General features: G+C 47.5%; 1 protein-coding gene across 1 annotated transcript in view; it reads left to right on the plus strand.

Moving 5' to 3' along the window:
- COL17A1 (collagen type XVII alpha 1 chain) overlaps positions 1-22349 on the plus strand; it is a 36330-nt gene extending 13981 nt beyond the window's left edge. The window contains exons 17-56 of the mRNA XM_075717705.1: positions 299-514; positions 1134-1172; positions 1598-1624; positions 2105-2131; positions 2617-2679; positions 2854-2958; positions 3454-3516; positions 4176-4211; positions 4347-4400; positions 4788-4823; positions 5019-5054; positions 5480-5542; positions 5894-5929; positions 6310-6381; positions 6620-6646; positions 7350-7385; positions 7931-7966; positions 8201-8281; positions 9244-9279; positions 9965-10045; positions 11274-11327; positions 11453-11494; positions 12313-12369; positions 12532-12591; positions 13108-13134; positions 13222-13263; positions 13426-13491; positions 13868-13915; positions 14969-15082; positions 15337-15474; positions 16072-16155; positions 17168-17296; positions 18423-18512; positions 19071-19184; positions 19446-19598; positions 20410-20829; positions 20985-21125; positions 21733-21795; positions 22029-22100; positions 22300-22349. Of these exons, the coding sequence (XP_075573820.1) occupies positions 299-514; positions 1134-1172; positions 1598-1624; positions 2105-2131; positions 2617-2679; positions 2854-2958; positions 3454-3516; positions 4176-4211; positions 4347-4400; positions 4788-4823; positions 5019-5054; positions 5480-5542; positions 5894-5929; positions 6310-6381; positions 6620-6646; positions 7350-7385; positions 7931-7966; positions 8201-8281; positions 9244-9279; positions 9965-10045; positions 11274-11327; positions 11453-11494; positions 12313-12369; positions 12532-12591; positions 13108-13134; positions 13222-13263; positions 13426-13491; positions 13868-13915; positions 14969-15082; positions 15337-15474; positions 16072-16155; positions 17168-17296; positions 18423-18512; positions 19071-19184; positions 19446-19598; positions 20410-20829; positions 20985-21125; positions 21733-21795; positions 22029-22100; positions 22300-22349 (3134 nt within the window). The remainder of the gene's footprint in view (positions 1-298; positions 515-1133; positions 1173-1597; positions 1625-2104; positions 2132-2616; positions 2680-2853; positions 2959-3453; positions 3517-4175; positions 4212-4346; positions 4401-4787; positions 4824-5018; positions 5055-5479; positions 5543-5893; positions 5930-6309; positions 6382-6619; positions 6647-7349; positions 7386-7930; positions 7967-8200; positions 8282-9243; positions 9280-9964; positions 10046-11273; positions 11328-11452; positions 11495-12312; positions 12370-12531; positions 12592-13107; positions 13135-13221; positions 13264-13425; positions 13492-13867; positions 13916-14968; positions 15083-15336; positions 15475-16071; positions 16156-17167; positions 17297-18422; positions 18513-19070; positions 19185-19445; positions 19599-20409; positions 20830-20984; positions 21126-21732; positions 21796-22028; positions 22101-22299) is intronic.
- The last annotated feature ends 2844 nt before the right edge of the window (positions 22350-25193 follow it).

Raw genomic sequence — 25193 nt, forward strand, 5'->3', positions numbered from 1 at the left:
CAGAAAGAATGGATAAGGAATATAAACCTTTGATGAGGTGTTATATAGTCTTGGGGTGAGTAGGATACGAAAACTCCTGAGATCTGAGGTCTTACTTCTCAGAGACTAACAGATTCCAAAGTTGTCATTTAAACTCCAGATATCCATGCAAGAAAGAAAGATACAAAGAATAATCCTGCAAAACTCAGTGGCCATAGCTATCTGACACAATGTTGCCTTGTCCCTGCTATTTGAAGTAGGTATTTCAGGCATGCATCTGTGGCAGCATGTTCCCTAGCATTTTATTTTAACCTTCCAGCGGAAGAAGTGAGAAAGCTGAAATCTCGTGTGGAAAACCTGGAAGAAATCAATGGCGGCATCCTGGCAATTAACCAAGGGAATTCAAAAATAGAAAAGGATGTTTCAAGTGTAGAATTTCTTCATGGTATTTCACCCTCCTCAACCCTCTCTTATCAAAATGAAGAGTCGGTTTGGCTGATGGTGAAGAACAGACTGAACAAGGAGATAGAACGAGGTGAGCAGAGTCAATGTCTGTGATGCTGCATGAGACCAGATTATTTGAAGGGGAGTGGGAGGATTTGATTGCCCAAGGGCCCAAAGACCAGGACTTTTAGAGTGCAGTGAAGTCTGTCAAAAATAGAGACCTCACCTGTCCTCACAGACAGGCTGTGCTGGAGCTCAGAGTGCTGCCATTAACACTGGTAGTGCATCCCTTAAAGCCAGCAGAAAAGGGAGAAGAAAGGAGGTTGTGGACATGCCATCCTGTGCCACGATGTATCATGTTTGCTGTAGCAAGTGAGTTTTCCATTTTGAAAGAACTACACAGAAAAATGAACCCACACCTTATTTCTCATGTTACTTGTGTTAGCAAGGGAAAGATGATTTACTTCTGTTTAGCAGATGATGGAAACAGGTTAAGAACAGAGGAGCCTATATTCTCCCAGCTTCAGAAGTTTCATGGATTTGCAAAAGCAAATTTGCTGAGGAAACTGTACTTACAAAACCATGCTGTGCTTGATAGTCTGTGCTGCCTGCACAGCCTCAAAATTCAAATATAAGGATCCTTGTACGTGAAGTGAGTAGCTATTCTGTTGTATAATGCACTCTAACAGCCCTTTCACTTCCTGTTACAGGCTACTTCAGAGGGGAGAGAGGAGAACCTGGTGAGAAAGGTACAGCCATATAGTCTTTCTCTTCCCCTGTCCTGTTCCTTGGCTCTGGCAATGCACAAGTTTGGGGTGGATGTTGCCACAGGGGGCAACTGGCAGTGAGAAAGATGAAGCTGATTTATACGTGAAGAAAAAGAGTGTAAAGCTAGTTTGCCACTTAAACTGTAGAGGGCCTGATCCCATGCAGAACTAATACAGGAGGCCCAATCTTGCATTGTGCCAGTGTGAAAGGCCAGATCCTGTTTGCCACTAGTGGGATGGGTTTGATCCTGCACTATTCAAGTGTGAAGTGTCCCTGTTCACCCATAACTCCTTCATGTTTCATTGAAGGTGGGAAAGCAACTAGAAAAACTAAATGAATGAATAATCATTGGAAATACCTCCAGGATCTCTCCTGATTTTAAGGGGTTTTTTTCTTCTTTTCTCAGGTGACATGGGAATGCAAGGTCCCAGAGGTGAGTCTGGAGTTACCTGCTTTCTCAGGTAGATTGGCAGCCTGCCACAGGGCCTGGGTAGCAAATAGATTTTTCTTACTCCAGAAGTTAGAGAAGCTGATGCATTCTGTAGTTCAGAGACTGTTGTGATGGTTGGGTTTTTTTGCTCTTCTTCCGGGCAAAGACAATTTTAGAGTTCACAGTAGAAGAGAAAACAGATCTCACTTTGAATATAGAAACTTCTTTCACCTGGATGAAAGTTGTTCCTGAAGCCAAGCTCTACCTGGTTTAATCACAGAGTGTTTCAGAGGATTTTGCATGGTGTGAATGATTCAATCCATTGCATAAATACAAGGGGGCCAATGTGGCATTGCTGGAGACGGTAGAACTTGTAAACATGCTAGGAACATAAACTCCTTTTTATGGGGGGTGAGGGTTGGCCAAAGTCACAAACAGGGAAGATGTATTCCCCACTGACTTTCTATTTCTTTCTCCCTACAGGAGAACGAGGACTTCCTGGTATCCCAGGTGGGCAATAGTACAATTCCCCTTTGAGGGAGGACATTTAGTGACATTACCGTAGGCAAGAGCAAATTTTGCACTGCAAACCTAGCTCAAGGTGGTTCTCTAAAGATTCAATATTTAGCATAGACTAAGTCACTTGATTAATACCTTGGTGCTGAGCTACAGACATAGCTCAGAGACTTGGTTACAAGCAAAGCCTCAGCCTGACTTCCACTTAGTTAAACATGCCTAATTTGGGGGTGTGACGATCCCAGCCTACCTTTGAAAGAGTCCCACAGCTGCATGAGTATTTGGCCCAACCTCCTTGTGCTCTTATATGTATTGTGTTCTTCTAAAGAGATCCCTGTTCAAGTACCCAACTTCCAAGTAATATATTCTTTACCCCAGCTGATGAATCCCTCCAGGCTTCAGGTTCCCCTAATTTGCATGTTATTCTTTCATGGTATACAGACAAGGACTCTGAACATTTGTTGTCTTTTCCTTTCCAGGTATTCCTGGTCCAATTGGGCACCAAGGACCAGAAGGACCGAAAGGACAGAAAGGCAGCATAGGTAAGCATCTCTATCAGTGCTGTGAGTCTCTCACAACTGATTGGCATATGGCATGGGAATACAGACACGAGGTTGGTGTGATCATTGCCTTCCCTCATGGAGGTGGCCATGGATCCTCTTGCCCAAGGCTTCCCATAAAGACACCTTTTTATACAAGGCATTTGTTTCCTATAGGTGATCCTGGCATGGAAGGTCCCATGGGACAAAGAGGTCGAGAAGGGCTGCCAGGGCCTCGAGGGGAGCCTGGACCACCTGGATTTGGAGAAAAAGGAGACAGAGGTAGGAACTAAGTGTCCCGTTCTTGGCTAAAGCAGAGATGGACAAAAGCTAGAGTTTATAAATTTATAAAACACCATAGTGATAGAATTTGATTTGATTATTCAAATCCATATTTCATTTTAGACATTTCCCAGCACAGACAAATCTGGCATAAGGGATTTTTTTTTGCCAAACTTAAAAAGGGTGAACAAGGGTTAGTTTGTTTTGCCAGCTCTCACAGTAAGCTTTGAGTTTGGCAGAACCACAAGCTCTTAGTATCAAGGTCATCTTCTTCCCTGTTAATCAAGTCACCAAAGCTGGGGCATTTGTCTTGCTCATCCTAAAGCCCAGTGAGATGGGATTTTTTTCTTGGACAATGCATGCTTATTTGGGTGTTTTGAACTGACCAGCAGATTTCATGACACTTGCCAGAGAAAGAATAACAGGAGATGGGATAATGGAAAAATGGGATCACAACTGTATTCTACAGTATCTATTAATGCTCTTATTCTGCAGGTGTTGTTGGTGAGCCAGGTCCTCCAGGACCACCTGGTCCCCCAGGTTCTGCTGGCCTTAAAGGTAAATAAGAAGGTGGTCAGAGAGAGCCTAGCAGACTGGTTAGAAGTAAATGAGCACTCCAGCCTTCCTGTTTCACTTGTGTTGCACTGCAGTAATCAGAAAAGTGAACTAATGGTCCTCATTTTAGATAAAATTTACTTTGGTAGGTACACATAACCTTTAGAGCAATAAATTATTGGAGATTTTTAGTGAGAGTGGGGATTGGCAGGGAGGTTTCTGAAAACACCAATCTTTAAGATGCGTGATGTTTCCAGCTGTTTTCTCTCTGCTTTCAGAAATAATAAGGTAAACTTCATATCTCTAACAGGCTTCTAACAGAGTTACAGCCCTACAATCCATATAACTGGGATAAAAATTGTACTATAAAAAATGGGTCCCACCTGAAGCACAGATCCCTGCGTCTCAGCCAAGATGGAAGGCTTCAGTCTCTTTACCTTACTTTAGGGAAACCACTTCCTCTGTGTCACAAGAGCTAAGTTGTGTAGATTTGCTGTCCTGATTTTGAGGATGCCAGTGATGCAAATTCTTATAGCGGTTGGGGGAATTCTGATCTGCTAAACACCTATTGGGTTGTGGATGCTGTTGGGCAAACCAAAAGAGATTTGTTCATTTTCTAATTGTGATGTTACTGAAAGAAAATCCATGTTCCTTATTCACAGGTCTGATGGGTTCTCCAGGCCCACAAGGTCCTCCAGGTGAGTGCTGCATTCCTTTGCTATGGCATCTAGAGAAAACAAAAACAGAGTAACAGCTTCTCATAGTTTTTCTTCTTCAGTGATGCATAATGGTGAGTGGGATGGATTAAACCCCCCCATCTCATTTTTCTGCAGGTCCTCCTGGCCTACAAGGATTTAGAGGAGAAGCAGGTCTCCCAGGTGCTAAAGGTAAGCTTCTCTTGCCCTCGGCAATTACAGCAGCACTAGATGATGTGCTTTTCTAGCACTGCTCTGAGTAGCAGACTTGGTCTGAGCATGCAGCATTTTGATTCTAGGGGCAAAGAAAAGTATAAGACTGAGGAAAGGGGAGGAGGAACTAGACTTAGTGATCGCAAGCAAATTTTGAGAAATACAAGAGACACAGAGGTAATAGAGCAGTCTAGGTGAGGAAACATGGTTGGATGGATGGAGCTGTATTGAAGGAAAGGTATTTCCTGTTTGAGTTTGTCTGATATCAGAGTACCTGTGTTTCCCCTATGATTTTTCTTGATGCATGAAATTCCTTTCCCTTCTGACTTGTTGTTACTATTCTTCAATCACCTATACATCTTTCAGGTGAGAAAGGAGCCACTGGAGCCCCTGGACCCAAAGGTATGTTGATCATTAAATATCTTTTGTGGATATTTTCTTTAGATTCCCTTAGATATGGATACTGTCCATGGGTATTAATGCTATCCTTTGGCTTTTTCTTCTGTACTCTTGTCAGAAAGCAGACTTTATTTTCTCTGATGGAAATGTTTTACAATGAAAAAATCTCACCTAATCCTTCCCTTTTTTGTACCACAGGTGATCAGGGTGAGAAGGGTTCTCGTGGAATGACAGGTCAGTGGATTGCTTTCCTGGAATAACGGTCTATCTAATATACACATGCATTATTTGAGTTTTCAAATAACAGTATAGCCCAGCCAATCCCAGTCAGCATTCTGAAAAAGTATAATGATGTTATTGGTTATAGGAGGTTTGGAGGGGTTTTTTTTGTACCCAAGTTTTAAACAAATAGATCCCATTCTTGATTCCAGTAATCTTGGTAGCTATCTTTGTATTCAGCTTTAGGGAAATTCTCCCTCATGTGCCCTGTATTCACTTCACTTGAGCTTTTCTAATGCCCAGAGACAGTCACAAATCATGAGGCCTGAACATCCTGTCAATGCTGGTTTTCAACTGCAAAGCACCAAATATTGCTGACAGTAATAAACTGTATCTTCACCAAGACTTGTTTGATTCATTTTCATACCATTTTGCTACAGGTGAACAAGGCTCAAGAGGAATGCCTGGTCCTCCAGGAGAGCCCGGGGCTAAAGGACCTGTAGGTGGGTAACAGAAAACAGCTGTGTTTTTATACGGGGCAATGTCATTTCCACCCAGAGTGTGTTTCTATGAGCACAGACAAGGAAACAACATGGGAGTGGAATCATACTGGTTGTGATCCAAGGTCTTTCCTCTAGATAGCTAAGATTAGTCTGTATACTCAGAAAAGATGTCCTGCAGTTAAGTTTCAAGTGAACTTTTTCTGGATCTTCGGTAACTGCAGCCAACGTTTCTTTCAGATGCAGTATGATGAAAACCCATTCTCTCGTGTTTAGGGCTGTGCTCTGATTAGTAGGACAGGGCAACTATGGTACTATTTCAGTGGTCCCTAACAATCTCTTTTCTTTGGACAGGACAAGCTGGCCGTGATGGACAGCCAGGTGAAAAAGGTAAGGGATTCCTCTGAGGTAGAAGTGTAGGTACTTTCTGATTTAGCAGGAGGTTGATTTGTAAAAAGGGTGGGAGAAGATGGCAGCAGATTCATGTTCTGGGATCTTGCTGTCTCAGAAGAACTGTAGAGTCAACCAGGTAAGCATGGAACTGAGACATATAATGGAGCTGGCTGTAAACTTGTGACAGAGTTCTTCTCACTACAGCATTCTTCTCTCATCAATGTTGACCTCCCAGACCGTGATGCTAGAACTGGCCAGTTGGCTATGCAGATACTATAGGTAGAAAGTGTTGCAGGACAGCTGGTGGCCAAGTTTGAGTGGATTGGTAGATTGTAAGTCAGTGACTTGTGGCTTGTTAATCGTGATTATATCCCTAGGTGAACCAGGTTTTACGGGAATGCCAGGAGCCCGAGGCCCTCCAGGACCCTCTGGAGATGCAGGACAGCCAGGTAAAAGCATACAGAGACTAAAAATACTTTTTTGCTCAGTCAGGAACACAGATGTCTTTGTCAACAATTTCCAGTCTTAATTTGAAGTTAAGGCTGGCACAGGATCTCTGTACTGTAAGATGTATCATTTTAATAAGATGCTATAATTTTAAGTAAATGTAATCCTTTTCTCCCTGTCTATCCTTTCCCCACCTGAAATTTGTTTAGACATTTTAGAATTTTTGCCTTTTTCTTCCAGGTCTCACAGGACCCCAAGGACCGCCAGGTAGGTTTTTCCACCGTATTCCAATTTATCAAAGACACAGTTTGATATGGGCTCAAAACCCCCTTGTAATTTTCCCTCTGTGCTGCTTGAGGCTTCCAAAGTGATATCCCAAGGCTTCTGCATTCCCCTTGGCTTTTGAGACCGATTTTGTGGTTGGTGTGTAATTTTTGAGGAATGCATGGCCTTGGACTGTTTGAAAATTTGCCTCTCCCCAAAACATAGTTTGCAACAAATAACATGTTTCAGTTCCCTGTGCATCACTGAAAAGTCCTTCTAATCAGCAGCAGAAACAGAGGGGAGAGGATGTAGCAATAGAGGTGGAAACAGAGGATGTGATGTCTGCAAGCAGAGGTGGTTTTTTGGGGGGCAAGTCATGAGAAAATTTATGCAGGAGCCTCAGGACAGGGAGCAGTACCTGGAAGAAGCTACAGGTAAATCTAGGGAGCAATGCTATCATCCAGGGAGCAGTGGGAGAAGGGAAGCCCTTAACTATGCCCAGGGACACTACCAGCTCAGTCTACAGTCCACTGTGAATTCTTCCACTTGCTGTCAGGGACCTGCTTATAAATTCTGAAAGCCAGGGTCTTGAGTAGGGAGTTCCTTCTATAAACCCACAAGCAAAACTCAACTGGGGTACCTGGGAAAAATAGAACAAACAATATTTGCACTAACCATTTTAAATTGTTCATGTACCTCATATCAGGACTTCCAGGCAACCCAGGCCGACCAGGGGCTAAAGGTGAGTTTTGTTTCTTCCCCAATACTCGTTTTCTCTCTAAGCATTTCATTTTAGGGAGGATTACCTGCTCTGCTGACCAGTCCCTGAATCAACAGTGGCATCTAGTGGCTTTAGGAAGGGAGGGTTTGAGAAACAGACAGTAGCCAAAGCCTCCTTGGGCATAGATGAAAAGCAGGGCATCTGCTGAGGCAATCAGCATGACAGTTCTCCACTGGGAAAACCTTAGCAAACCTGGTTCTTCCCTGAGCATATGAATAGGATGCCTGGTGACTGCAGTGGAAGCTGTGCTCCTGCCTTGGATAAATCAGGGCCTATTGCCTATTCTGGCAGATGTAGTGCTTGGAAAGCTGATCAGAGGATATCTCTGGATTAGCTGAGCTCTGTTGCTTCCCCCATGACCTTCTAGTGGTATGACTTCTCAGACAAGAGAGAGAGATCAAGGGCAAAGAAAACAGAAATCACATGTTTAATAAGACAATATCATTGAGCTAGTGACAAATCTTTCCCAGAAAAGCAGCTTATATTTTGTCTCTTCCTTTTCACAGGAGAACCTGGAGCTCCAGGAAAAGTCATAAGTGCTGGTATGTAGTGCTGTGAGAGTTCAAACACTTCTGCTTTTGGAGGATTTTCTTTTTTTTTTTGTTATACCTCTTAAATTCATCTCGACTGTGTGTCACACCTATACTGGGACTCCCTGTGTTGGGAGAATACATATGCTGCAGATGTGTAATTCCTTAGCAATTGATTTGTTACATGATCACTGAATATGTGTGTATAGATGTGTACGTGTGCAAGCGTATGTGTTTGTGTTTCAGAGGGTTCGTCAACTATTGCTCTGCCAGGCCCACCAGGTCCCCCAGGCCCAGCTGGCCCCACTGGACCCCCAGGTGTTCCAGGTGAGGAAGCTGCTCCTCTGCTGTGGTTTTTGCAGGCAGTTTGCATTGCTGTGCATCCAGTTCTTAATTTAATGTGTGATGTTTATTGTCTCTGCCAGGCTGCCCTGTCTGGGAGGCAAGATTGCTCAGGCAGTCTAGGTACTCGTGGTCCTCACCCTTCCCTGCAGAAAGACCAAGATCTCAGTCTGAGTTAGGGAGGCAGGAGCCTCAAGGGAGAAATGGGATATGATCACAGTGGGGCAGGACAGAAGAGAGGGCTGAGAAGATGAAGAAACTGGGAAGACTGTTGTTGTCCTTTGATCTGATGAGTATAAAGTAGTGATAAGTTGTGTCTAATCCCTGTCCTGGCACTGTTACTGAAATCAGGAAGTGCTTGTTTTCCAGTCTTAGCTTTGAACTCAAGACAGCAGAAATCCCACATGAGCATCTACAAATCTTTCACACAAACATACACACAGACTCTGGCTATGCATGAGTGTGGTCCTCAGGCTCCTCTGTCCCAGGTCAGACACTGCCCTGCAGCATGCTGGTGTCAGGCAGCAGAGTTCCTGAGCGCTGGTTCTCATGGCACTTCTGTGTCTCTCCCAGCTGTATAGCTGGAGCTAATTTTGGAGCTGGTTTGGTAGGGCTAGCCTCGATTTGCAGCAGGGAATGCAAGAGGAGGGTTAGGCCTATTGCATTTCTATTGTGGTCAGTCACATTCTAGTTATTTCCCCAGTCTAAAAGGCACCAAGCACTTTAATTGCTGCATGATGGAAAATAAGCCTCTTTTCCAGAGCTTCAAGTAGTACATGGGACATTGATGAATTCATACCTCATAGCAATTCCATTTACTTGTGTAAGCAAATACATTATTTGATAGTCTCAGTTCTTATAAAAGACCAATTGGTTCTTTACTGCTACTGTAAAATACAGCCAGGAAAATCTAATGCAATCTGGTTTTTTTTTTCCTTTGAAACCAGGTCCGGTTGGACCAGCTGGTCTCCCTGGACAGCAAGGTACCATTCTCATCAGCTTTGATTCTGCTTCTTAAGAGAACTGTATTCATTAGTTTTTCCTTTGTTTCTAATTCTCTCAGCCCTTGGCACAATCTCTCCCCCTTTTGTTTGCAGATTTCTTCCTTTCAGTTAATTTTGCTGCATTATTTGGCTTAATTAATCTTGTAAAGAATGTCTATTCTTTTTTTCTTTCCCAGGGGAAGAAGGGGGGTGGTAAGAGGCAGTACGATGTGGATGCTGCAAATGTCTTTTTTTCTTATGTTATTTTTTCTGAAGGCTGGTATTTCTAAGGCACTTCTCAAGTGCAGTTGCCTTTCTGTGGTAGGGGATATAGCCCAGCTGGATATCTCCTGCCATTTTGAAAGGTGGGAGAACAAACTGGAGCCAATTGGGAATAATGTCACTGTGAAACCACTGCCAATTGGATAGACATCTGTTCGGAAGGGCCTGAACAGAGCTGACTCCTAAGAACCTTTCTTATACGGTTTTCTATGATCCTGTTAGGGCAAATTGTGTAGTAATTTCCACATTTGAATACAGTGTCCCTCAGAGCCAGGGACTGAGTTCATGCTCCCAGTTCACATAAGCAAAGTCTGAACCTATTGCTGAGGAGGTGAAGAGTGGGTACAAAATGTCACTCTCTCTTAGTTAAATAATTCACTTTCTCTCTTTTTCCCTGAAAAAGGTCCACGGGGCGAGAAGGGTTCCGCAGGTGAAGCTGTGATAGAAACTATCAAAACAGAAGTCTCATCATTAGCATCTCAAAGTAAGTGGGCCTGCCTTTCTGATCCTTTGCTTGGAGAGGTGCCAGAGGCCTCAAGGCCTGCTCACAGCTAACCAGAGATGCTTCTACCTCTTTCCCCTCAATGTGACAGGGCAGGCGTGTGTGTGCACGTTTGGTGGTGGGACAGCAATACCAGCTACTTCTTCGGCCCTCCTTCTCATCTGTCCATCCCAAAGTGCTTTCAAAAGGAGGTAGATGGCACCAGGCCCATGTCACAGAAAGGAAAACTAAGGAATGGTGATTGGTGAACAGTCCCCAACAGCAGAAATGGTCACAGAGCTGTGAGGTTTCAGCCTGGCCTTTTAGCCACTGTGTTCACACAGGGCAGTTCCCTATGTAATATGAACAGAGAGCCATCCGTAAGAGGAGAACCAGTTTGAAAAGGCACATTAGTCTAAGCAAGAGGAATGAAAATCTCTCTGTGAATTAGAGGACAAATTCACAGGGGATCAAATGCTATTTTAAGATGAAAATAAGTGGAGCAGAACAGAATGGTTTAGCAGCATCCTGAGAAAAGTGTTTGCTTGCTCTGTGCAATACTAGATGTGTGGTGCGCTTACAGTCAGTATTCCTAGAATCTGAGACCTCTGCAAGTGTGCAGGAGAGGCAAGGCAGAGGAGGGCATAAAATCATAAATGGTCCTTGCCTGATCACAATCTGAATGGGGTCATGCAGATCCAGACCATGCTTCAGTACTGTCCAATCCCCCATTCAGGAGTCTTGGATCTCAGCATCACTGAACTTTGCATTTGTGCCCCAGCTTGGAGGTGAGGATACATCTCCAATCAAGATAACGCAGTGCAGCTACTTGTTAAATAATGGCTGCGTAATGTTCTCCCAAAACTTGCCCCTTGTTGAAACAAGCTCTCCTCTCCTTGAAAGTTCTTTCCCTCCTTCTCTAGCCTTTGAGTCCTTTGCTCTTTCCCTCAGCAACCGTTACTCTCCAGAGAGATCTCCTCCCTGTTTCCACTATGCTGCCAGCCTGCTCAGCACTGTGTTTTGCTTCATGTCCTAACCTGCATGCTGGCAACCAAACACATCTCTCTTCTCCCCTCTCTGCCTCAACTTTGGCTTAGGTCACCCAGGTCCTGCCTTAATCCACCTTTGACTGTAAGAGCTTCTAACAGCAACGTAACGACAGTGTTTCCATAGCAACAGTAGCTCCATAGCAACAACTTTCTCTTTTTTTGTGTGTGTTTCATTTGCACAGTGCTGGCAGATTTACAAGGGCGAGCAGGACCACCAGGTCCCCCTGGACCACCAGGTACGTAATATAGCAGAGCTCAGTACGTAAGCAGGGGGACGCTAGCACACATGGCATGTTTCTGGGATGTGCATTTTGCTGAGTAAATATTCATTATAGAATACCCCTGTTTCTTTCTTCATCAGGTGAATCTGTGCAGGGACCCCCTGGACCTCGTGGCCCCCCAGGTAAGGGCTTATTTCTCTGAAACAAACCTCGGAAGTGGGAGGTTTTTCCAGTGCCTCTGTCCCGTGCCTTGCGGTATCCCAGATGCAATCTTGGACCTGGTGGAAGTTAGTAGGGCTGACTTTACTGGAAGCAGAATTTCACATAGTGGGTTCCTACTAACACAGTTTCACTGCAATATACTTTCACAGCAGCAAGGCGCTGGCCAAGAAAGGAGATTTGCTTTGGCATAGGTTTGCTAGCCAGACTAGTAATTCATAAAAGCCATACTTTTTGGGAAGACACTCAATGTTCTCAAGTCCCCAAAGGAAGTAACTGCAATCAATTCCGTCTTTAATTCTTACTTGTCCAGCCTTAACTTCCAGCTGGGGACAGATGGAGTGGTTCTTATCATGGGGAACATACCCCTACTCCACTTCGTGTAGCACAGATTTGCCTTTCACAGCCAGAAGAGGAGAGGTGCAGGAGGACATGAGACAGAAGTGTAACCCCATTCCTTGCTCTCTGCTCAGAAGCAAAGGGGAGCAGGTCAGGTGTGTGATGAAATGAACCTTCCCTCTCAATGTAGTGAAGACCAGCTGGGATAGGCACTCTGTACCACAGAGAAAGGAGTTTCTCTGTCCTGCATCTGCTGTGGTGGCAAATGATAATGGAAAATAACTAACATGGATAGATGTGTGTGGAGAAAACAGTGATACTAGCCTACACTGGGACATATTTGAGCTATGGCCATGGCTGGAGAGGTAGCAGCTCTGACATGCGTTTCCTTACATTGCTGAGGCTCATCCTTCCTGTTTGTGTTCCTTTTGTCTAGGAGAAGGATTGCCAGGACCTCCAGGCCCACCAGGGAGACCAGGATCTTCCATGTCCACCTCAGGTTGGTTGTTCCCACTCATTCCCTCGCCTGTGTCCTGGGAATGTCCTGACTGTTGAGGTTCCAGAGAGCAGCACATCCTTGGCTAGAACCAGGTGGAGTGAGGGAAAATGTGTGTCATGTTCTGTTAGATCCCATGAAGAAACCTTTTTGTTTTAATTACAGAAACATTCATCACAGGCCCACCAGGTCCACCAGGCCCACCAGGCCCGAAGGGAGACCAAGGTGGGTATATCCTGCTGCCTCACCAGGCTACTAGATGGATCTCAGCACCTCAGACTGAAAAGAAGGAGGGAAGGGCTTGGAAGCAGAAAGTGTCCTGCCTTTCTGTGGCTGTAAGAAAGCTAGCACAGTGGTCCCTAAATAGGACTTCTGTCTGCTGCCATAAAACAAGTCAGTCTTTGTCAGAGAAATTTATCAGGCTCCAATACTGGTGTCAAAGCAATCGCTGTATTCAGATCCCAACTTTGCAAGCCCATTAGATTCAGGAGCATTCAGAGCTTCAGATTTGCAATTAAAGGGGAACAATCTTTTTGCAAAATGGCTATGTCGGTGCAAGGAGGTGGCCCTGTGAAATGTAAGCTCAGCTCTCAGCTGGCAGGAAAAGATGGTACCTAGTCCCTTTACCCATTTCTGCCCTGCAAATTGAAGGCCATGATAATATTCTGCAGTGTGGGCTGGGGTGTTGCAGATCAGAACAAAGCAAATGCTAACGCTGTTTCTCTGCTCCCCTGTTCACAGGTGAACGAGGTCTACGAGGATTCACGGGTAAGGAGGCTTCCAGGAGATATCAGTGGGGTGCAGTGTAGCTTGTCTGTGTATATGACTGCTCCTCCATTTCTGTGTTCCATGCAGGAGAACCTGGTGAGCCTGGCCTTTCAGCATTCTCCTCCCACGGTCAGTCTGTGCCCCCTTTCCTCCTTTGAATTCATTGTCCCCAGGCTGAAACCAGGGGGCAAAATCCTGCTCTATTGATTCTAGCTTAGTTTTAGTGGAGCCAGGATTTTGTCCACACACTTTATTCCTATGAATCTCTGACTCTCCTTCTGCAATTGGCAGGTGACAGAGTCACCATACAGGGACCTCCAGGAGTTCCAGGTCCACCAGGCCCACCTGGACCCAAAGGTGAAGTTAAAAATCTTCTTTCTTTCTTTGCTGGTGGCCTCACACAGCCAAGAGTGGTTGAAACTAAAGGGTGGAGCAACCTGGTCCTTTGAGAACTACTGCTGTACCCACCCCTGCCTTTTCAGGCAGAGCAGGACCACGGCAATAGAATTGCTCTGAGCACAAGGCACCTGGGCAGATCACAGAAGGCTCAGGAAATCTGCTGTGGCCTCTTCCTTCTGCTCTTCCCCAACAAGCTGCTAATTCAAGATAGTCATTACAAGGGCTGGGTAGTTGCTTCTCTGACAACCTGTAGCTCAACTATTTTACACGACCAAGTATGCAACATGCACTGACATCCCTTACAATTGTCTGTCTTCCTCACTCTGGTTTCCAGGTGATGCAGGTGTCCCAGGCGCTCCTGGCATCCCAGGAGCATCTCGAGGTAAGAGGCCAGACCATCATTGCTCTGATATTGTCAAGAAATGCTGTCATCCTGGTGGAGACTTTGAAAAAGCTCCTTTGGGTTTTACAAGTGTGTGTGCCAACCTAAAGCTGATGGGATTTATGTTCAAAACCTCTTTTTTCACAGCCTGCCTTAGATCAGACAATTTAAAAATGGCAAGTTTTCTGTTTCCAGCTTACTGGGAATCCTTTGAGCCAGAGTTTGTCTGGCTCATGAAAGAAAGGGATTCCAGGTTGGCTAACCATGTTCCACAAGGGATTAGGGAAGCTGCATTGAACCCTCTTGTGGAAACACTTCTGATCAGAACAAACCTGCCCTTTGTTCAGTTTTACTTACTCTCAGGTGGATTCATGTGAATTAAGTTGCTTTCATTCTGAATAAGAGCATCTCTGTATCATATGCAGCATATTAATGCAGTTTCACAAAAAGCACATATAGATTAACTTAAAGTGTCCCTCCGTGTGTACAAGCCCTCTGCTTCTCCACATTGTGTCCTAGGAATGCTACCTCAGGGTGCCAGGAAGACAGACACCTTAAAGAGCATGAGGTGTCACTTGACACCATGGTGACAGGAGTCACACAGGGCCCACCTGTATCTTGCAATGGAGACCAGTGAGGAGGTTCTTGAGCTGGTGCTGCCCAGGCTGGCTGGGATTGGGAGCAGCCGGGCAGTGAGGTTAGCCTAATGAGCTTGAGTGCTTTATGGATCTCTATCTATATTTCTGCACAGCATTGCACTCTGGTGCACATACTGACCAGGTCTGTCAGTACAAAGCCAGGGAGGTCTCTGGACTCAGCCCTGCAGAGCTGTGTAGGCTGAATTATAAGATGCCAAATTAATTGAAGACATTATACTGCCCAATTGCCCATGCTCAGACTGTGTTTAGAGATAAAAGGGGAGCCCTTCTATAGTCCGTTCCCAAAGCTCTTTCCAGACATGTGGGAAGGGCTCAATGCACACACACTTTAGCATCGCTTGGTCTAATGCAATCAGGCCAAAAACATTCCTTCTCCTTACAACACTTTCTGTAGGTGGATCCAGACAAATTCAGGGACCCCCAGGACCTCCTGGGCCACCTGGCCCTCCTGGCCCAGGTGGAAGTTCATCTCAAGAGATTCAGCAGTATGTCACTGACTACCTGAAAAGTGAGTATAATGAGATTTTGCTATGGGTCAGCAGATGCATGCCTATCTCTCTTTTGCTCCCTTTAGAAGCAGCAACCCTACGGCTCTGGCCTCGTTTTTCTTGAATACTATGAAATGCTGTTGTCCATTGTGGCCTCTGCAGAACTTTCCTTCTATCAGCCTGCTTTTTGACAGGGGAAGAGTGTCCAGTAATTGTGCATATAGCCATTGTCTTCCCTCTAATGATGTGGGCGTATCTTGGGCTTCCTACCTAGGTGACAATGTAAGGCATTATTTGACTGGTGCCCAAGGTCCACCAGGCCCTCCAGGCCCACCTGGAGTCATCACTACTGCGGATGGGACGAGCTTGGACTATGCGGAGCTGGCTACCCGTGTTATGAGCTATATGACAGGTAAGCACTATGTTGGTAAGCTCTGTACTGAGTCACACTCTTGGCTGAGCTTGTGCAACACCTAGGAGGTGAGAACCAGAGGAGAAATTACAGTCTTTATATAGCAGCACCCCAACCCAGTTATTCATCTTCTGCAGTCTTGGCACAGGACTCCACACAGCTGAGGTGGCCTCTGAGCTCTGTCCCATTTTGATGGTTAGATTAACTAACAGTTGCTGCTGTTCAAAAAGTCTCACATTAAGCATAGCTGTTAGACCCTGTAACATCCCCAAGACCCAGACAGAGGTGGCTGTATTTGGTGTATGTGGTTTCAGGTATTCTGGGGCTGTCTTGTATACTTGGGGCCCTCCTGAAGTAGATGAGATTCCCAGAGCTTTTGGAAGCAGCCTGGAATCTCAATCAGAAAAGCACACACCACACTGCTGTAGAGACAAGGAGGCTGTGCGAGACAGCAACTGATTCATGGCTAGGGCCATGGGAAGCCCATTCCACCAGTTAAACTGGATTAATTCAGCTTTCCTTTGTCCCTGCTTGACCCCTCTTCACCTTCTGTCTCCTCTTAACCCTGCCTGACATAAAACCTTTTCATTCCCACAGGGTCTTCAGATGCCTATCAGTCATTTGTCAGTTCGGTATCAACTACATCCACTTTGTACCAAGAACTTCTGGGCATGCTGCAGAGTAAGTGACCCTGAAGGGAAACATGGGGGATGGAGGCAAAGCATCCCAGCAGCCTGGTGATCTGCCCTTCCCTTCCAGTCTTCTGCCTCCAACCAGAGTTGCCAGCAGCTGCTTTGGAGGGCAAAGGCCTGCCATAGGTGCTGCTTAGTGACCTGCAATGTCTCCTTCCAAGTCCTTAGGAGACAGATTTATGTGTCTTGTACTGGAGAGTTTGCATGCTTTCCAGAAGCTATACTTTCTTACCTGTTTGCTTTTCATACCCACTGGTGTAACTCTGCAGTTTCCCACTCTCTTGCCTCCCTTTCCCTCCTTGGCTTTCTAGGTGGCATCTGCCTATGTGCCCCCCTTTTCAGGAATTTCCCACAATTTCCCCCAATCTCCCGCTAAACCTTGGGCTTCTACTTTCCAGCTCCTCTACTCTCTTAGGGTTCCCCATTCCTTCTTGCCCACTCCAAAGCCTTGCTATGTCTTTGTTCTTAAGGTGAAGAGGATACCCAGCTCTGTATTCTTTTTGACACACTCTGTTACTGTGGGCTGATAGGTAAATCATCACGGTGTCATTTTGCTGTGCCTGAAGGTATTGATGATGCTGGCCAACACTGCGTTGCTCCTGTGTGATCCAGTGGGGAGTCAATCAGATTCCATGTTCCAAACAGACAAATAGCTGCTGAAGTGCCACAGAGCTCAGCATGGTCTTTTCCCTTTACCCAGGATGTTGTCCAGGGTGTCCTGAAGAAACAGAGCACAAGGAGTTCATTTTGGCAATCCAAATTCTCATCCTCCTCAAACCCTGGGTCGTAGGACGTTCCCAGCCCTGTCACAAATGTTTGTGACACCATACACAGGGCAGATCACACTCACAATAGGAGGCAAGGGAGGAAAGTAGCTTTGCATCCATAGGTTTTGATGGTCTCCATAGTGGTGGGGGCTCAGCTCACAGGCTGGGAACCCCTCACACCTGGCATCTTTGCAGCAGCTGGACAGCCTTAAAAGATGCATTCTTCATTTCCAGGAGAAGAAATTCGTCAGTATCTAATTGGACCTCGGGGCCCACCAGGACCTCCCGGACCAGGGGGAGATGGTGTGTCTCTGTCACTGGATTATGATGAGCTGACCAGACGGTTTATCAGCTACTTGACAAGTAATGGTCTTTATTAGTGTGCATTTCCCTCTGTTCCTTTGGGAGCTGAGCAGAAAGCTCATGCTGTCAGCGAAAACTCTTCCAGTGTCAACTGTGTGAATCCCGATCACAGGGATTGTGAGAGACTTGGAAGAGAACAAAGATACCCTGTAGCTAAGATGCTATCCACAGACTCTAGTAATGAGTTCTTGCTTTGCTAAAAACTGAGCTTAGAAACATCATTTCATCTTAGCCATCTTAGAAGTCCCATCAACACCTTCAAGTGCCTTTATAACCCTTTTCTCACTGGCTCTGTGGCCAGGATATATCTCTCTGTGGAAGAGCTGGTCTATGCCCACTTTGTGTCAAGGCAGCCCAGGCAACAGTCTCTTAGAAGTTTAGAGTTAGCTGAAACAAATTTTACCTCTCTGCTTCATTTTCCCATCTGTAAAGGGGTGATATGGCATGTAAGAACTGTCAGACAGAGAGGACTCTGGAGCATCCCCAACAGCAGTTCTAAAAAAATGCCTAATCCTGGTAGCTGCACTATCTGCTTAAAAGCAAGGCCTGGTCCATGCTTACTCTGTCTGAACTGCCCTTGGAGACCAGATCTCACTAATGGGCTGCTCCAAAGATGGTGGGAATTTCCTCTTTGGCTCTGGAAGCAGGAAACAGCTGTTTAACAGCAGCACCCCAACAGCTCAAGCAGGACAGCTGTATTTTATGAGCAAGGACATTTCATTGAAGCAAATCACAAAGGTGCCAAGTTTTTCACCAGAGCCACTTACAGATAAGCAGACACAGGGAGAGCAGCACATCAGCCAGTGGGTCACAGCTAAGCTACACATCCTGGGGTGCCCCCCTGCCCCCATGTCAGGGGTTCATGAGATGTGCAGAGCTTTTGCCAAGAATAGAGGCCTGATGCCTGCCTGTCTGCCCGTGCCCTTGTATTGGGATTAGTGGGGTTTTAACTCCAGTCCAGAACAAGGCTTGAGCCCTGCTTCCCAGCACAATCTGCTGATGGGAGCGCTCCACTCTGCAGGAGTCCCTCCTGCATTGCCTCTGAACAAGCCCTGCAGTCTGTCTGCTCACACTGTAACAGCCTGTTTTGATGATGTGCTACTCTTGGATCTGTTTGATTTTGCAGGTTCTGGGATGAGCATTGGGCTCCCTGGACCACCTGGACCTCCAGGGACACCTGGTATATCTTACAGTGACCTGACAGCATACCTGCGAAGTAAGCCAACTTCCTTACTCCCCTGCCATAGGTCCCTGCACACCCCCAGGATCTTTTTTTACAGGCTTAGTCACAGAATTTCCCCTTTTGCCCATCACCACAAATAACCCTCTATGAGCCTCTGATGTTCCCTCTGCCTTAGTTAGCAGTACTGCAGGCCTCCTGGGCTCTGCCAGGACCTGCACAGACTGCAAGGGGCTGCAGACAGATCACCGCGCTCCTGTGGAGCGCAGCAGCAGCGAGGTCCTGTCTTGGGGATGGGGATGGAGGAGCCCTTTGTCTTCTCCAAACTCTGCAGCATAAAGGAATTTCTTATGCCACTTTTAAAAACCATGTTTAAAAACCAGGGACTTCTACCCTCTTTGGGATCTCCTGACTTCCCAATGTGACATCTACATGCAGGGAAGTGAGGTGCAACAGGAAGGCTGCACGAGAAGGTGCTGGGGAGAAAAAAGCGCCTTATACTTGGCTGTAGTTGGCATTACCTGTATTGGCAGGGAAGGTTCATCAGGGTTGCGGTGGTCTGGGTGACTCCTTTTCCTCCCTTGTGTCTTACAGACTCTGAATTCAGTGGTCTTGTCGGACCCCCTGGTCCTGCAGGACCCCCAGGACCTCCAGGGATCCCTGGATCACCTGGTACCTCTCTGGAGGACGTCTCTGCTTACCTACAAAGTAAGCACTTGTGTTTCTCACAGCAAGCAGGGAGATTCTGTTTGTAGGTACCGGGGGGACTGAGACTGATATTTAGCTTACCAGGGGCTGTGACTGCCCACTGAGAACAAGGTCATTTTAAAAAACCCCAAAAAATCTCATCAACACCAGCTGGAAATGAATAGAAGTTGGGGTTGGAGCCTTTAAACTTTCAAAATCCCCAGACATGTGTGAATTCCTTGTCCTCTCACTGTCAGAAAATAATTCTTCCTCTCTTTCAAGGTGTGGGATACTCCTCCCTCTCTGGAGTCCAGGGTCCACCTGGCCCTCCTGGCCCTCCAGGACCACCAGGCTTCTCAGGAACCGGCCTCCTCTCCTATGCTGACATCACCCACAGTGATGAGTTCAGGAGCGAGCTGATCCAGTACCTGAAGAGTAAGGGGACACCATCCATCCTCCTGCACACACCCCGAGCCATGCTTTGCCTTGTGTCGGCTGCTGGCTCTTCCACACCTGAGGCAGTCTTGTAGGAGCCTTCCCTGAACTGGGGCTGCAGCAACACCTTATATCTACAGCCAGGTCTAAGCAGGACTACACTGCACCCCATAGGCTTGTCTCCTCTCAGTCCAACTGCAAGGCAAAAGTCCATGTTGTGAGCCAAAAGGGACGGGCGCTGGGCAGTTACAATTGGCCTGTACTGAACAGCGAGTCTGTAGTAAGGTCACCTGCAGAGTCCTGCCATGGGAAAAGCATTTTCTTTGACAAAGACCTGCCTACAGAGCAATGGATGATGTAGAGGTTGGAGGGCAGCACTGAGCCAGCTGTGAAGCAGCATTGGTCTGAGCTCTCATACTGGCAAGTCATCCAGGGCAGCCTTTCAAAAACTTGGGGATCCCCTCCTGTGACCAAGAGACTGGTCACAGAACAGCTGTTTTGGCAGAGGTGCTGACATTGGCCTGAGAGGAGTGTGCCCTTCTGCACAATCATTGGGCATGTTTCCAAGATTGGGCACCTAAAGCTGTGGGAGAGATGGGAAGGAGGAGAGTGTCATGCCATCTGTAGAGATCAAGATTGATGTACGTGCCTGCTGCCTGAGAAATGGCACTGGATGAGGGTTACTGCGATAATCGGTGGGACAGAATTTCACACTCCCGTCTTCATTCAGGTGGTAGCACAGGACCTCTGCCAAGCCTGGGGAGCCCAGGTACCCCAGTATCCCTGAAGTCCCCCCCATTGTATTTTGCAGGTGATGAAGTTCGAAGCTACATCTCAGGGCCGCCTGGGCCCCCTGGGCCACGGGGACCACCAGGACCCAAAGGAGATAGTGGCTTGGTGGCTGGGTCTATGTCTTCATCATACCAAGGGTTACGGACTTCCGAGCGGTTGCACGGAGGAGCCCTTGGTGCTGAGGGAGCCCATGGGGGATCGCTGGGCACAAGCAGCTCATACGGCCACTCCATGAGCAGCATGTCATCTTACAGTGCCTCAGTGGGCAGCGATGGCTCTTATGAGGCCTCCATGGGCACTGATGGGTCTTTCGATACGTTGCTGACAGAGGAGGAATCACACAGGAGATCAGCAGGTTCAAGCAGGTCCTACAGCAACTCCTTCACCGGTTCCCTGGATTACAACGAGCTGGCACTCCGGGTGTCAGAGAGCCTACAGAGTGAGTGGAATGCCTGCTTGACCTGACCCTCCCTGTCCCAGCCCACAACCCCTAACCGCACGTGTCACACTGTTTACTTCCGTCACCCTTCCTGCCTCAGCATCCAGCCACAGTTTTCCCAGAGCTCCTTTCAAATGACATCTTTAATTCCTCAGGCCAAGGTATTCTCCAGGACCTGATGTCTTACACCGCACAGGGACCTGCAGGTCCTCCAGGGCCTCCTGGTCCCCCTGGCATCAGCAGGGTTTTTGCAGCCTATGGCAATGTCACCGAGGACCTCATGGACTTCTTTAGAAGTAAGTGACATATTGACTTGGTGTTTCTGGCTCATGCATACGAGATCTCTCCAAACTCTCATAGATCTAGTGATCTTTTCACTTTTGCATGCTGCAAAAATATAGTCAAGACAGAGAGCTGGAGGCAGATAGGCTCTCCATCCCCTTCCTCCTTTGCTGGGGAGGTGCAGTCTCATCATTAGGAAGGACATTAGGTTTTCCCACTACTTGTAGGAAACACCCCAAACCCTGAAGGCCACTGTGCTTGCAAACCGTGTGGGCCATTTTAACATGGCTGGGCTGGCATGTGTAGAACAACATGAGACAGCTGCTCGCTCTGTTCGCAGATTCCCCTCCGAGTGTGGGTCAGCTCCAGTCCTAGTGACAGCCAGGACACCCAGAGAGGGTGACAGAGCAGTGCTGGTGAAATGAGATCACAGCCTGCCCCTGGGACTTTGCTGGGTCCAAGCCCATTATTGAAAAATCTGCTCTCAGTCAGTCTAATCCCATCTAACCCAGAGAAATGTCCTTCCAGAGTGACTCGCTGCTTCTCTAAGTCAACACAGAGCCCTCTGCAAGTGGTTTGTCCCACTCATTCATTCATCCTCTCCTTCATTTCTCTCTCTAGCATATGGTACCATCCAGGGGCCACCTGGTGAAAAGGGAGAGAGGGGTTATCCTGGACCCAAAGGTAAGACTCGCCATCCTTTCCCTCTCAAGCCCTGTAATGCCCTGGAAGCAGCACTGTGCCCACAGAGATAGCCGGCATGGGGCTGCTCAAGGTCACAGCCTCCCCACAGTGGAGGTGGCACCTTCAGGATCTCAGCCCAAGCATCGTCCTAACTTGGTCTTCCTTACCCTGGCCTGTCCCTGTTTGTGGGCCAGTCATGCTCAAGGGCAAACTTGGTCTTCTTATTCCTTCAGGTGACCCTGGACCAATGGGCCCGCCAGGACGCCACGGACAGAGGGGACCAAAAGGAGAGAAAGGAGAGAAAGGTACGAACATCTGCCATCCCCAGGGCAGCAAGGCTTACCTGTCAGGGAGTGGAGGATTCCCCAGGCACCAGCCCGTCTCTGGGAACTGCTGGAAAACCCACATGGCCCCATTTTTTTTGTTTGTTTGCTTTGGTTCTTTTATCTTTTTTTCCCACATGAACTTTTGAAATAACCCTTCTTTTGACTTTCTTGTCCCCAGGTGAACAAATGTATGTTGGCAGAAGAAAAAGAAGAAGTGTTGGGGTTTAAGGAAAGAGCCAGCTCAGTTCTGCACTGGGCAGCATTCCCAGCAGCCTACAGAGAATTAGCCTGAATCTTCACTGCCTTAATGCTAAAATGTCCTTGCCGATCAGCTAATCACTTAGACTTGATAGTTCAGTATCGCTGCTGAGATTTGAATGGCTCTTTTACGTGTCCAGCATGGCCCTAACGTGGGTGTTTGCTCCTGTTGCTGATGTTTGGCTTAGTGCCCCTGAGTTCCCAGGCTTACATGTCTTCGGGCTGACAAGGGCTTCCTGTCTCACCCAGTCCAGGCTTCTTGTATACTCCCAGCTATGTAAAAACCTCTTCTTTTTTTAACAACCAGCCAACGATCCGGCACAAAGAACAAAAGAAACCAATCGCTCCTCCACCAGACATATGATTTTTCAGAGATCAGCTACCACAGGACAAAAGGGCCTGTAAGAAACCCTGGGACTAAGCTTGCTCGCTACTCCGGGATTTCCTCTCTGCAAGCTCTGCTGTGCCAGCCCTAAGCGGGAGGACCTGGGGACGCAGGTGCTGGTAGTACTGAGTGGGGCTGTGGCTCGGGGGGTCTCTGGGAAGGGGCACGCTGCACTGAGGTACCCCAAACAGTGACCCCCATGAGACACTGAGCCCAGCCCTGCCGATGCCCGGCTGCTGCAGCGTAGCAGGTGCCACAGGGTGAAATAGCTGGGCTCTGCCTGCCCTGCCCGGCTGTGTGGCGGTGCTGGGGCCTGCCCCATGGTCCCCACTGCAGAGCTTTCAGACCCCTGGGGTCAGCACCCACTGGCAGCCCGGCCCATGACATGCCTTGGAAAGCGATGCCCTCCCAGTTTTGTGAGGTGCCGGTGCTCTGCATCCATTGACCCCCACTCCCGAGCCCAGCTCCTTGGACAAACTGTTACTGGGGGCTTGGGCAGCCATGGGGCAGCACGTGCAGGTACTTTGCAGGGAGCTGGGGTCGGCACATGGTTTGCGATGCCTGTTTATAGCAGCACAGCAAGACATGACATGCACAGGGACCAAACTGAAGCACTTTTAAAGATAATTTGTTGGGTCTTTTTGAAAAAATATTTGTAATTTTTTTTTCTGTTTTTTTAAACATCGGGGAAAAAATAATTTTTAGTGTAAACTGCCCAATTAAAGTGTGGTTTTTTTTCACCCCAAGCTTGCCTGATCAGCGTTACATTGGGCAGTCAGTACCAGCTTCACCGTGCCCGTGGGCAGATGCACCCTGGGCTGTTGGTGGCTGATGGGGGCTGGTTTGTTCCTCATCATTGGTACATGACCCCAAGCAGACACCAAGCTGCTTCTCGGGTGTTGGCGGTTTCCAGACACATTAGCGGGAGCCTCTGTGCATCATCCCAGGGTGCCACAGCCATCATCTTCTTCCTTGCAGTGAGGCAGGACTCGCAGGCTTTTAAGTCTTTTAGTGCTGGGGGCCGGGGAGGCCCGGTGGCTGTGCGCTGGCTGAGCCCGGCGGCTTGGTGCAGGCGTGCAGCCCCTCGCACAGTGGGGCAGCCCCTCGCACGGTGCCTGGTCACCGCCTGTGCGACACACCCTCGCCTTTATGGTGTTCCCGCGGCCGGGCGCACACGTACACAGGCGTGCACACGCTGCAGTGCTACTTTAGTTCCAGGTAGTGGCCAAAGCAGGTCAGTGGCTCATTTTTATAGTGAAAAAAACCTTGCTGCAATTGCTTGTTTTCAGCTCAGGTTTAAACACCCATCATCTATTTTTATTTCCAGTGTTAGCCATGTCAAGTTTTGGTGTTCTTCCTGCATTATTGCTTAAGAGAGTTTAGCGCAAAAGCCTGCGTGAAGCAGGTCAGCTTTCAGCGCCCAGCACCGCGCGGTGTTTGCCAATAAAGCCTGCGTCCTGGGTGATTCATACTCTCCCACCTGGCTCCGCTCAGATGACACATTTCCTTTTAATTAGCTCTTAAAACCACCACCAACAGAAGCATTTGTTGTCACATTTAAGCGCAGCAGCTGTGTTTCCACGTGCCTGAACTCCTCAGCCCGCAGCCACGTGCCGGCAGGTTGCTTGGCGGGCAGGGTTGCGCGGCCTGCGGCACCGCAGCCCTCCAGCCACTCGCTCGCTTCGCAGTGCCGCCCGCCGCGCGAGGCCCATTGCTCGGGGGGCTCCGCCGCCAAACGGCGCCTCGCTCCTTCGCCTGTACCTGAGTGGGACGGGTGGCCGTCACGCAGGGGACCCGTGGACTGGGGTGCAGAAACTGGAGCTCCCACAACCCCAAGTTGAATTTCCACTGACAGGGCAGTCACCAAAAACAGCATCCTTTTAGGCTTGTGCTAAATCTGCACTCCCGCCCCGGGCTATTCCAGTCAGGGAGCCACACACTGCACAACGTTAAGTACTTTTTACACTCAATTATTTTAAAAATTCTACATTCTCCCCTTCACTCACAGATTACTTGTATTTCATGCAAGTTTTCCATGAACAAAACAGAGACCATCTCAGCAAACTCTGATTTTATTATATTTACAGCAGAATTATTACAATATTCTACAGAAAGCCATGAAATCAAATTACTTTTAAAAACAAGACCAAAAAAAACCCCACCCTGTTGTATGGCTACTACTGCAAGTTCACTTCCATGAGCTGTACATACAGAGACCCTTAGCCAATTATTCATCCATCTCACGATTTTTGGTTGCTTTCTGTAAGGCAAAAATAACTTGGTTTGCAGTAAACACAAAACATTTAACAAACTGCTGGGACAACACGAGGTTGGAGGTGCCTCAGATTTGCATGCTTTATCACTGAAGGCCACCCTGCTTGGCTTTCTTGCAGAAAACGGGGATACCAGTTCAACATTATAGATTTCGC

The sequence above is a fragment of the Pelecanus crispus genome, chromosome 10, assembly GCF_030463565.1.
Source record: "Pelecanus crispus isolate bPelCri1 chromosome 10, bPelCri1.pri, whole genome shotgun sequence".
Taxonomy (NCBI): Eukaryota; Metazoa; Chordata; class Aves; order Pelecaniformes; family Pelecanidae; genus Pelecanus; species Pelecanus crispus.